At 37.0% G+C, this 13,922-nt stretch overlaps 1 protein-coding gene across 1 annotated transcript in view; it reads left to right on the plus strand.

Moving 5' to 3' along the window:
* The first annotated feature begins 469 nt into the window (after window positions 1–469).
* The window catches only part of LOC150101724 (transmembrane protein 62-like), a 365,932-nt gene continuing 352,479 nt past the window's right edge, over window positions 470–13,922 (plus strand). Inside the window, exons 1-3 of the mRNA XM_090399895.1 lie at window positions 470–699; window positions 3,732–3,879; window positions 10,732–10,902. Of these exons, the coding sequence (XP_090256021.1) occupies window positions 470–699; window positions 3,732–3,879; window positions 10,732–10,902 (549 nt within the window). The remainder of the gene's footprint in view (window positions 700–3,731; window positions 3,880–10,731; window positions 10,903–13,922) is intronic.

Genomic DNA, 13,922 nt, shown 5'->3' on the forward strand with positions numbered 1-13,922 from the left:
GAGATTGAGCAGTCGCTCAGTCTCCAAAAGTTAGTTAGGGGCAGAACGACCTCGGCCAGTAAGGGAATCAAATGTATTAGCTTCAATTAATTATCTTGTTTTGCAGTATTTTATAAATAATTTAGGAATTTTGCTCGATTTTAGCCAATTTTACCTATTGAATTGACTATAAAATATCTATCTATCTATGTAGCAATCCAGCTACTGAGTCTATTTTAAAGAAAAAACTGAATTTCGAATTGAAGAGATAAAAAAAAATGTTTTTGTGACAATAGGTGCCGCTTTATGTTACACAACTGTCAGGTGAACATAAGTATTGCGGCGTTTGTGCTATTGCTTTGTAAGTTGATTTAAAGCACCGGGTAAAGCTAATGAAACTCGCGATTTATGAGAGATAAGTTTGTGCATTCGTTTCTCCTTGCTTTTACTATTTGTGTGTTATTTGATTTTTAGTAGATTGGACATGAAAATGGCAGTTTCAAGACTTACAGTTCTCATATTCGCAAGCTTTGCTGTTATTTCTACGTTGCTTGCTAAGCTGCAGAACATTGTTCACGTAGATGAGATGTCAGCTGGAGACAGGGCAGCTTTGGTCGCTGATGCTAGTATTTTCCCTTCTGATAGTCTGCACCACCTCGTCTGGTTTTTGCAGGTCGGGGATGCTACACTGTCATTTTATAATTCAGCAAATTACATATGGTATTTAGTCTTTAGGTCTTTTTATGTAAAATTCCAAATTCGTTTCGAGTAGCTTGCAAAAAAAAAAAAAAAAAAAAAAACAATAAATAAAAAAAAAAGCTTTAATTACATAGATGCCTCATTATATTGAAAAAAAAAAAAAGTGAATTTCTCGTGTTTATCGAAAAACCTCCATAGGACAGATTATCCTCAAGGAAAAAGTGGGACAAAAAGTCTTATTTTCTTTCAGAGTTTAACAGAAAATATATTTTCTGTTAATATTATAAATACACTATAATATTATAATACACTCAAGATGCAATGAATTAATACTGAAAAATATAACTATTTAATATCTAATTGTAATTAAATATATTTAATTACTTTGTTATGACATATTTGAGTAAGTTTAATAAATAAGTTTAATTTTAATACTTAAAAATATCTGTCTGGAATTCTGGTTAAAGTGCTAGTGAGATTAGTTTGTACCAAGATTCAGAATTGGGTTGACAACAGAAAAATACTCTTTGATGGTTAGCATGGGGAAGATTGTATTTTAGCAATCTGCTTGCTTATTTATAATAATTTACATATGCTATAATAATTTAGTTTAATCCTTTATCCAAGTGTAAGCAAACAAAGTTTGCACCTGAAGTATCTTCAGAACTGAGGCAACTCGTGGTAAAGGTGGACTCACATCACTCTTTGTCTCAGTATCTCTCATAATTCAAAACACATCTCCTTGCGGACATGTATAATGCTATGCATTAAGGGAAGGGCCACTACTGAGACTGGTTTCGACATTTATTGAGGTCTCATCAGTTGGAGCCAGATCCAGAAGTGGTGATACTGAGGTAGAAGCAATGGAGAAGTAATATTTGCCTATGCGAGTTGCCAAAAAGTGTACTACCTTATTTTTAAATTACTCTTGATTTAGAGAAAAAAAATTTAGAGAAAAAAAACTTCCAACAAAAAAAAAATTTACAAATGCATTGGATAAGGGTGTGCATGCACAGTAGTATGTTTAGATTTTGCAAAGGCCTTTGATAATTTGCAACAGATAAGCTGGTAATTAGATTAGAACGGATGGGACTAGACAGTAGATTAGTGTGCTGGATCGGCTAAACATCAGCAAGATGTCTATGGAGGAGCGATATCTGAGAAGAGGAATGTTACTAGTGGTGTACCGAAAGGGTATGTTTTGGGTCCATTGCTGTTTGATCTGTATGTGAATGATATTGGGAGATGTTTGATATGCAGTTGTTTGCAGATGATGCAATGTTGTGGGTGGGGGGGTGGTAAGACCTTTTAGGAGTAAAGCAGATCCCTTGGCTTTGCAAGAGGACTTGAATGCACTGGCTACATGAGTGGGTTGTCAATTTAATGTTGCAGAGTATATGATTTTGAAATTTTGGAAGCAATGATGGGATGTACAGTATACAGTTGTTATCAGTATCTTGGTAAAGGAGGGAGATGAAAGATCTGGGAGTGATAGTTGTTATTATTATTATTATTGTATTAACACCTTCATGGAGTCTGAAGACTCATCATGGGACACTCAAACTATCACCTGATTCACACAATCTATCATACCTCTCCTTCAACTCATTAACAGACAAAACACTGACAAAAAATGACCTGACTGGTAACTTAAAATTTCAGGGATGTATTGCTAAAATTGTGAGGACAGCACAGTGGATAATGGGAATAATGTGGAGGGCACTGAGGTAAAAAATAAGATGGGTATGGTTCCATTGTATAAGGTTTTGATCAAGTCACATATGGGTTATTGTACACAGATTTGGTCATGTGGTTTTTAAAGAGATGGTGTATTGGAAAGGTCCATAGGTGATTAAGATGGTTTTTGGTCTGTGTAGTGTTGAGTATGAAGACAGATTGAGAATTTGCAATTTATAGAAATTGATGGATAGGTAGAGGAGGAAGTAGGTAGGGATATGATTGAGATGCAATCTGGTAAGTGGTACCAGATTAATGTTTGTAGGTTTCGCATAGAATGGGTAAAGGCAGGGAGAGAAAAAGAGGTCATCATTGGAAGCTGTATAAGGAATTTATGAGCAGGAGGATGAGGAGTAGTTTTTTTGCATGGCATGGTGAGTATTTGGAATGCATTGCCTGAGAGGGTAGTGATTGCAGAGACAGTTAACATATTTTAGATTCAGTATGATAAATTGTGTGTGTGTGTGTGCACCAGTGGGACCTCCCTTGATGAGTCTTTTAACTCCATGGAAGATTTTATAATTGTTATTATTATTCAGGCCTCCATGGAGTCAAAAGACTCATCATGGGAGGTCCTTCGTAAGAAACACAAAGTCTATGAAGACTCATCGAGGGGAGGTCACCCCCAAGAAACACAAAGTCTCTCATATCACTCGTTGACCGTTCTCGCTCTCACCACCCCATCAGGCAATGCATTCCATGGTTCAACCATCCTCCATGCAAAGAAACCACTCCTCACCCTCTTGCTCACAGTATCCTTTCGTAACTTCCAGGGATGGCCTCTTGTCATGACTCCCCAGTGTCAATCCTGTAACCACCTCTCAACAGTTTAAAAGTCTCAATCATATCACCTCTCCTTCTATCCACCAAATTCTGCAGTCCACATTCCCTCAGCCTATAATATTATTACTATAATAATAGTAATAATAAAATATAATTGTCTCTGTATTGTATTCAAGTTACTTTTTGGTAATCATGTGACATACCTGTATCTTAGTATTCTGTCGGGGATTAAATCAGAATTAACCTCAGGTCAGATATGCAGATAAGGGTACTAGATTAGATCTGAAGCTTCAGTTCCACTTCAGCTACCAATATCTTAGTGTCTGTAGAAATATATTGTTGTTGTTGTCGTCGTTGTGAACCTTGTAGTGTTTTTAAAAATTTGTTATATTCTCTGAGTGGCCAAAAAAATTGTATCTTCAACCATGTTGAGGTCATCATGAACAGTAAAGGAGGTTATAAACTAAGTGGAAGGCTACTTATTAGCAGGAGGAGTTAAACTGTATATGAATAAATTGGGAATGTTCTCATAGGAATGCAGATTCTTGCAAAGATTATGCTCATACAAATTTGGGGTTAAGCAACAACTTTGTGACTAAACACAGAAATGATCCAGATCCTAACAATGATGAAGCAGCAAAAAGTAAAGAAATCATAAAGGCAGTGACTTTGACCAATAGGGTCAAACCTGCACATATAGTTGAAGACATTATATAAAGAACCTCCTTGATTGTGCCATTAGTTGATTCGGCTCTTCGAAGCATAATGTGTGATGCCTACAGAAAAGAGTATTGCCAGATTAAACCAACATCCTTACGAGAGTGTATCAGTGTTGAATGGAAAACCACAGGGGCTCCAGAATACTAGCATTTCCTAATCTATGACATTGGAACTGAGCTATTATAACAGTTGCAAAAAACGAGGCTTTAAAATATTTTGTTTTGCAGGGTCACTTCCATGGAGTACTCAGTCATTGTGGCAGACCCAAACTATTAACACTATTGCACCTATCTTGAAACCATTAACAGACAGAGCACTCACAACTGACTCAGGCAACCCATTTCATTCATTGACACTCTCCAATCGAAAAATTGAGTCCTCGAGTCCTTGCTAATCACAATTACCCAACTTCCAGGGATGATCTCTTGTTGGGTCCCCTCTAGCCAAGTGCTGAAACATTTCTCCCTGTATCATTCCTGTAAAAACCTTTAAGTAACTTAAATATTTCTATCATATCTCCTTTTTTCCCCACTATCAATCAACCTTTGCAATTCACCAATCCTTCTATCCTGATATGGAACTTTTCACAGACTACTTACCATCTTTGTCACTATTCTCCACCTCTTCTCATTTCGAAGAAACCTAAACCCGAGCACAGTTTTCAAGAGGTAGTTGTATGAAGGCTTTATAAAGAGGAATGATAAATCAATTATCTCTGCTTGTGTATTCGTCAATAACCAAGTAATCCTGTGAACTGCCCTGGCTTCATCAGTTCCCCAAAATCCCTGGCTTCATCAGTTTCCTAGAGTAGAGTGCCCGCAATGTTATACACAGCTTCAATCTTTGTATCCCAAAATACATAACTTTATACTTTTTCACATTGATCCATTATATCTTGTCTACACTGTTTGCAAGCTGTCCACATCATAAAATGTGGAGAGCTTACAATTAGCTATTATCACGTTAATTAGCTATTTCCATACTTATTGCATCATCAGCAAAATGAATCTCTCTCTCCTCAAATTATTTCTTATATCATTTATGTACATATTAAACAGCAGAGGTTCCAAGCTCAGAGTCCTATGGCACACCACTGATCAACTGCCTTCTCCTAGATTCTGCTCCTCCATATACCATTTTTTGGTATATTTGTCCATCAGCCATCCTTTTATCCATATCACCAGATTCCTATCTATCTCCATTCCAGTACTTTTACCACCACTCCTTAGATGCTAATTGGTCTGTAATTTGCTACCACAGACTTAGATCTTCCTTTATGTGAAGGAATTATTTTACCTGCCTACTGTCTTGGGACTTTGCCAGAGCTGAGATTTAAACTGGTTATTCCAAGGGATCGCCAGCTCCCTCTGTATATTCTTGTAAAATACATGGTGATATTCCTTCCTTCCCATGCTAGTCACCTTACATGTCTGAACCTTATATACTGTTTGAGTTAACTGGTCTCCCCCGATCTGGTCACCTTTCTCCTTATATACCCTCTGCAACATTTTCTTTCTTTGTAGCTCATGATTATTGATTCTACTCATCCATCCAATTATTATCCAATTTAATGTTCTGATTTTTGGGTATTTATCTCCACTTAAATTACGAGGCAGTGTGAAGCAGTACCATGGCATAAAGATTTGCAAGAGAAGGATGTTCACAGTGCATGTGGGGAGAAAGTCAAGGGGTAGATCCATGCACTGTGAACATCATTTTCATGTAAATCTTTATGCAATGGTACTGCTTCAAACTGAATCCTAATTTAAGTGGAGATGAATTTCATTGCCAAGGGTGAGACTACTGCCCAGCTTATTGGAGGTCTGAAGTGGCTTGACAAAAGTTCCATGTTTGGCTTCTACAGCAGTGTTTCCAGACGATGTAAAAAAATAGATTAAGGAAACACACACATATATAAATTGAAAAAATCCTTGGCCCACCTATGTTACCAAATGTTCTATAGGTTTGCAAATAATTTTTTATGGTTGGAAGAATAATAAAAAAAAAGACTTATCATAGTCACTTGCCTTGTAATTACATGTATATCCCCTTCTTAACTGGAATTTTTGTTTTGCTACTTCCCAAGTCAAGATCACATGGTCACTTCCCCATTTGGTGGCAATATAGCCACCTTAGTTATGGGCAGATCTTCTGATCGTATAGGAAGTTTCAACAGTTGTATCCCAAGTCCCATTCATCACATTCTGCTTTAAGTAATTGTCTTTCAATAAGTGTATAAATTTCATTTCCTTCATGATATGGAAGCTCTTTAATCTGCTAGTGCATATCTTTCACATCATTCCTGGCCTATAACAGCAACTAGTTTTTATATTTTGTCCTATTAGCCTCAATCTCACACCAGATTGACTCAAAAGAACTGCTATCTGCATGACTCACTGCTACTCTTTTTGGCTGCAGTTCATCTGGTATCAGTAGGATACCACTCCCTGTCCTGTCTACTGTCCTCCCTGAAAAAACTAAATCCATCATATTCTATCCTTGTAACTACATCTGCTGTTAGACAAGTCTCACCAATGACTATAACATTTGGAGATTGCATCAAGTGATGTCGAAACTTCTCCCTCTTGTTCCTGATACTTCTGGCATTAGTATATAGGAACTGCAGCATTTCTCACATTCATTTGTTTCATGAGTGCCTTTACACATAGTCTATATCAGAGCTTCTTAAACTGTGGGTTCAAAATCAAACATGTAATGAATCTGAGGTGTTTCTGGCAGCACTTGCCCATGGTGCATCGTGCTACTTCACTGCAGCCTTGGTTCTTAACACACAACATGCACACTTTGTACTGTGCATACCGTCACATGCCACGCAATGACAACGAACGCTATCAGAAACACCTCAGCTCAGATTCGAGACTATTATATTGTAATTCTTTATGTAAATGATAAAATTATGTATACCAAAGAATTGTTTTAAAATAAATTGCTTTATGATTTATTATCAGTTAATGTTGGATTCACATACCTATGTACCTGGGGTCACGTAAAAGTTTCTTGGGCGAAAAGGGAGTTGCAAGTGGAAAAAGTTTAAGAAGCTCTGGTTTTTATGCTCCCTAATTTCTTAAGTTTTCCTGACTACACTTCCACACCCTGCGATCGAAGCTCTCTCTCTCTAGATACCTGCACCACACAAATTTTTATCTCCATCAAATTCAGGCCATGTTCCACAAACCCTACATCATTTCTTCTGCACAACCTGTGTATTGATTTATTAGCTATTATTATTATTACTCAAGACCTCTTGGAGTCAAAGACTCATCTGGGAGGTCCTTTTATCACACACAGCTCATCATACCGTGCTTTGAACACATTCAAACTCCCTGCAGACACCACACTTTCAGGCAAGGCATTCCAATCATTTACAATTCTGCATGAAAAAAACCTGCCTCTCACTCCCCTACTCACACTTTCTTTATACAGTTTCCAGTGATGACCTCTGGTTCTATCCTGATCTCCCACTATTTTCTGTAGAACTTCTCCAGCATTGATCCTATAACAACCCCTTACCAACTTGTATGTCCCTATCATATCTTCCCATCTTCCTCCTGTCCACCAGACTCTGCAAATTGCATCTCCTCAATCTTTCCTCATACTCGACATTCCAGAGGTCAGAAACTACCTTAGTCGGTTGCCTTTGGACCCTTTCCAACAATCATTGCCTTTCTTCTCAGTTCACCTCTATCATAGTGTGGCAGCATACTCACAAACTTTATCTTCTCTGGTCTTCTTTTTTGCTTCTTCCTATAACCATTTCACATTCTCTCTCATATAATACTTCTCACCTCTCAGGTCATTGATTCCTGTTAAAACAGTCAATTCTTTAACCTACCCTTCCTGCATTATAAACAGCATTACTAATGTTATTAATTTTAGCACCAGGGAAACAATATTTTCTAACGCTTTGTGAAATACTCTCCTTATCATAGAATTGCCATAAAAAATTATCTGCCTATGGTATTTCTCTTATTTATTCGTGGTGTTCTTTTTGGCTTCGTACCTCTTTCTTTTTTTTTTTTTTGTTCTCATTTCAGCGTATCTCCTGCTGTTTCTGCATCCTTTCAATCTCTCACTTTGTCCTGTGAAGGACTATATGCAGCAAGCTATTTCTTTATTCAGGTCTTCTGCATTCCTCTTAACTTTGCCACTGAGACTTTCATATACAGTATCTTACTGCTACTTTTAATTACCTTATTTATGTGCTCTTTCACATTTCTTTCACGATAATTAAAACCTGGAACTCCGTTCACTACAGTACTTTTGGTTTCACAGCTTTCACTACTGCCTTCCATGCTTCTGACAAGTCTCACGTTTCTGGCTTGTAAAACATCTGTGACACTCTCTTCATTGCCACTGTTATATCAAAATCCATTTTCTTTTGGGAATGAATTTGTAGCGCACACATACACATACTACGTTTTACAAAATCCCCATGTCAAACCCTCTGCACAATGATGTCTGAACGGTCATTGTTCTCTTTTGCACATCGTCACCATTAATAACACAGTTTATGTATAAAAATTTTGATATATTTAAACATAGTTTAAATATATCAAAAATAAATACACATTCAAGCATGTAGTCAAACACAAGAATGCTTCAATTGCTAATTTCACTGGACAACAAAATTTTATGAAACTCGTGCTCTCCCCACAACAGATTAATTTTGTCATTTCTTATAGATTTTGAGGTGCTGAATATGACCAAATTATAAATTTGGCTATGGTTTGTGAGAGATCGACAATAGTTTTTTAATATAATAGAATAATATGTACTTATCACATATCCTGGTAAATGTCTTCTTCTGCGTCCGACGTCGCTTGTATAACTGCTCAGGATTATCTCTAGTGAGTGTCCAACAATAGTCAGCCAACATGGAAGTAGACCATTTTCCCTGGTATTGTTTCTCCATAGTTTTGATTTCTTGATGGAAACGTTCGCTGTGCTCATTACTAACATTCCACATTTGTTGGGGGGGAGAAATTCACTTGGATTTCTTCCAAGAGGTTCTTCCAAGTTGAGGGAATTTGTCAGCCAGGTACTTAAAAGTTGATCCAGTCCATGGCTTTGAAGTTTTTTACCAGACTGAGTTTGTGTAGCAGAATTTTGTGCCTTTCTGCTAGTGCTGGGTGTTTGCATTTTCTTCTCTCCAACCTTCAGAGATTTTCTCCCGAGCCAGGAAATGCGCCTAAGTCCTTGCTCAGCTGTTCCATTCACACAAAAGACAGCAGTACTTCGTATATTCCAGCTGCAGACCTATCAACACAGACGCTACCTTCAAGTCACCACAGAGATGCCAGCTGCACTTGCTGTAGTGAAGACAGTCCAGCAGCTGTTTTAGGTTGTTGTAGGTTTCTTTGAGAGGTTTGGGAATGGGAAGTCCCTTTACCATGCAGAACTGATCAGAGAGCAGATGATATATTCGGGTACACTATTATCCATTTCTTTTTCCTAGTGATGCCTCTCAAAACAGGTGGTACCATGCAGAAGTAGCAGTCATTTGTGTGATTGCTTGGCTCCCTCCAAACCATAGGAACAGAACAGCATCGACACTTTACTGCCTTTCAGCCACTTCAGAAGATTTTTAGCACACTTATTGCAGCACGTGTGGGGCCCAAGCCTTGTCCTGGTTCCCGATCTTACATCCAAAATCAAACTGATATGCCCTTTTCACTATCCGAGTGATGGCCTTTTTCTGGCTTGAAACATCAATTCTTTGGCGTAAATGACACCCTTAAATGGGAGAGTAGCCCAGAAGTCTCACAAACACTTGCTCACCTACAAGACCACCTTACACTAATGATTGCATCATCTTACAATAGCAATGTCATGACTAAACTGCATTGCATCAGTCAATGATACAATTGCTCCTAGGGGTGTTGTGCATGATTGGCTGATGCAATATGTTGCAGTCAGGAGATTGAAATACAGCATTGTCAAATGGAAGTTTTTTCACTTGGTTATATTATAAATTAAAGATACCAAGAAATTATATACTTGGTTTAATCCTTCATCCAAGTGTAAGCAAACAAAGTTTGCACCACTAAGGAAGATCTGGAGTGGTTGAGTCTGTTGGTTAAGGTGGAAAGTAAGAAAGCCTAACTTAAACATCAGAAAGCAAACGTGATAGCTTCTGGTAATTTAAATGAATTTATAATAGAGGAAGATAAAATAGAAATTGTTGAAAGTTATGATGAGACTGGGGTCCAGAATCAGTAATGATGGTAAATGTGAAAAATTAACATGGGAAAAAAAAGCGATGTTAAACCTGCCAAAAATTATGAAAGATAGAGGTGTAAGGGCACGAAACTTAGAATTGTGAAAGCAATTGTATTTAAGTGGTGATGTATGGATGTTTAAGCTGGATTATTAAGAAGAAAGATAGAAAGCAAATGGCTTCATTTGGATTATGGGTGTAGAGGAGACTATTAAGAAACCCATTGACTGCAAGAATGACCAATAAGAAAGTTTTAGAGAATATAAAGACAGAATGCTCTTTGGAGGTAACGATTGCTAAACTGAAGTTGTTGTACTTTGGAGATATTATGCAAGCTGATCAGTACAGTAAAGAGGCTATGAAGCACCAGTGGCAAGTGTCTAACTTGCGCCACCACCCCAAAAATGACAATTTTGAAAAATTTAATTGTAACAAGTTAAATTTTACTAAATGCAATATGTTAAATACTTACTATTAACTAAAGCAGCTTATTGCCAAAATTTAAAAATACAATATAAAATAGTGGATTTTTATATCTTTATTTTTATTTTTTATATTTTGCACCCCAAACCTAGTTGCGCCTGTTGCGGGTGCCTCTTTCGCCACGCCGTCGTTACAGCACTGAAGCTGATGATTCATTGGAAAAGGCGGTTATGTGGGGAAGTCCACAACATAAAAGAACTTACCAACTTGCACGTACAATTGCTGAAAGAATGGCTAAGTGGCATGGAGAGCCTTGTTCACAAGTTTGAAATGACTGATGGCACATATCAACAACAAGCAGATTTAAAAAAAAACTAGCCTACTTTTAATAAATATGGTTGTAATAAATTTCCCAAGATTTGGGAAACTAATTATTAGGCCTCCTGCCCAACATCTAAAGCTATCCAACAGTATCCATAGAGGGTGCCCCTCATAAGAATTTAGTCTTCATATTGTCTAATTTCATTTGTTCCACTTATTGTTTCTTGTGTGTGTGATTACAATTGCAACATTGTATTCCTGAAGATGTCTCTGTGACAGATCAAGTATTGAAGTGATTAAACCTGCTGTTTAATTATTTATCTTTTTTATGCACAGTTAAATTGTTTCACTAATAGAATACCATGAGTTGGCAAAATAAAAATACACACACAGTAAAACCCCTTTTTCACACTTTCCAGGGGACTGATGGAAAAAAGTGTAAATAGCAGGAAATGTAAAAAAACATTAAAAAAGGCTAAAAGATGACTTGCTTGCTTTTTCGGCACTGTTATGAGTTCCACCTACCTCTCCACAGTGTATAAGGCATTAAATGCCCCATCATCTCCTAATGCATTTGCAATATACCTCCTCAAAACAGAGATAGCTTCCATTGCTTCTTTACTTGTAGGGATGATAGGTTCTTGATCTCACAGTCTTCTTCAACCACTTCTTCCTCTTCTTCACCAAGGTGATTGGAAAAGATGTCTTCTACACTTGGTACCATCGATGTGATCACACCAGCATCAACATAGTGTTGAAATGAAGAAGACTCATCCATCACATACCAGTTCTTGGGCTCTGACATATCTTCTTCTTCCTCCTGTAGTTGTTCCTCCTCTTCTACAAATGTAACTTCTGCCTTCCGAAAACAGTTGGATATGGTTTGAGGAGTAACATGCAACCATATGCTTTGGCCATATAATGCATGACATCAAGGATTGATATGGTCATTTGTTTTGGATCCATACCATTATCATGCATAAACACAGCTTTTTCAACAAGCATTTTTCTATATTTCCATTTAAATGCATGGATGATGCCCAGATCTAATGGCTGAGGCTCACTTGTACAATTAGGGGGAAAGAACACTAATCTAATGTTTCTGAGCTGCAGATCCTCAGGGTGTGCAGGACATTTGTCTAGCAGTAATAGTATTTTGTGGTAATTTGTCCCCATTTTAGCATCCAGAGCATGCATGGTGGATGTGAAGATGCTGCTGGTCATCCATGCTGTGCTGTTGGCATCATACTTAGTAGGCAGATTTTTCACATTTTTAAAACACCTTGGTTTTTTAAATTTACCAATTACTAGTTGAGGTAATTTTTCTGATCCATCAGCATTGACCATGAGCAAAACAGTTATCCTCTACTTGTTGAGTTTTCCACCGTGACATTTCTCTCCTTTAAAACGCAATGTTTTACTTGGCAGGATGTTATAAAATTGCCCAGTTTCATCAACATTGAAAATATATTTCTGTTCATAGTCCTGAATAATAGTCTTTGGTTCATGTTTCCACTGGTTTACAGTTTCCCCTGCAATACTATTACTTTCTGCACACACTTGATTATGCACAATATTGTGACGAGTCTTGAAACGATCAATCTAACCGTTTGAAGTAAAACCATTAATCCCCAACCTTACAGCAAATTCAAAGACTTTCGCTCGGAGTATAGTACCATCGACTGGAATACTCGATGCTCTCGTAGAAACAAACCACTCCACCACAAGTTTATCGATGTCCTGATATATTTTCATTTTTTTTTTGTTTGACATAACACCAGATTGCTTTGCTTTGAGTGCAATGCTTGGCCTGTTTTTTTACTATCGTGTTCAAAGTGGACACGGAGAGTCCAAGATCTTTTGCTAATTGCACACGTGTTCTGGCATGCCAATCTACACGTCGTAGAATTGCCATCTTTTCTTCTACCGAAATTCATTTTCTGTCTTTTTTCTCCATGTTACTAACATGGATCATCCACCACCGCAACTTGAAAGCAACTATCACATGCTAAATTACATAGCAGAAATTTTGCAATATCAATTCATACTGTGATTGAAAAATCATGGTATCGCTCATCACTACTGCAAGCGTGCAAGTCACCGTGATGGCGGAAATGAAATTACAGCCAAAAGCAACGCCATCTTGAAACAAAAATGTGCAGATTTCTGCAGAAATCGATTTGAAAATCAGTATTGCCACTCGAGAAAAAACGCAAATCATGGGAAATAACGCCCACATCAAGTTGTTAATGGTGGGAAAACAATATATCGTGAGAATAGGCCTTAAGACGGGACCAACAGAAAATGACTTAAATTGAGGGAACGTAAAAACAGGGTTTTACTGTATATGTGTGTGCGCGTGTATATATATATATATATATATATATATATATATAAATGGAGGAAAACTCGTAAAAAGCTTATTTAATGTAGAATTTTTGACTTCGTCAGTACAGGATCATAGAACGGCAATTAAACAATAACAGACAATTCTAAAAAGTGGCACCTAAGGTAAGATAAGTAAATAGGATTAATTTCCTAACTTAAAAAAAAGTATGTATATATATATATAAAATTAGTACTTTTTAAATCTACTAATCTTTTTCTGTCTCCTATAAAGGGAATAAACATAGACCATCAGATCTGTTTAAGTTAGGACAATGAAGTAAAGATTCACAGATTTTCTCTTGAGTTTTCCTGTTTATATTTCTTTCCATTAGATTATATTAAGAGTGTAAACCAGAACCTAAGCCTAAATATTCGTTAACATTGATATATTGTTTCTGTTTCTTGCTCCTCCCACTGATGGGACCTCAATATCAGTTCTGGTTAGTAATCCTTGCGATTATGTTTTTGCATTATGTGATACTGTGACAATTGATGTGAAGTGTACCACTTCTGTATACAAGTAGACTAGTCATGAAAATGAAGTATACAGACATACTCCAGCCATACATGTTAAGTTCCAGCCACTAGCATGTAGCAAATTTTGTTTTATAGTGAATCACTACTACTACTTTAA

The sequence above is a fragment of the Typopeltis vanoorti genome, chromosome 11, assembly GCF_054136105.1.
Source record: "Typopeltis vanoorti isolate ZY-2024b chromosome 11, IOZ_Tvanoo_1.0, whole genome shotgun sequence".
Lineage (NCBI taxonomy): Eukaryota > Metazoa > Arthropoda > Arachnida > Uropygi > Thelyphonidae > Typopeltis > Typopeltis vanoorti.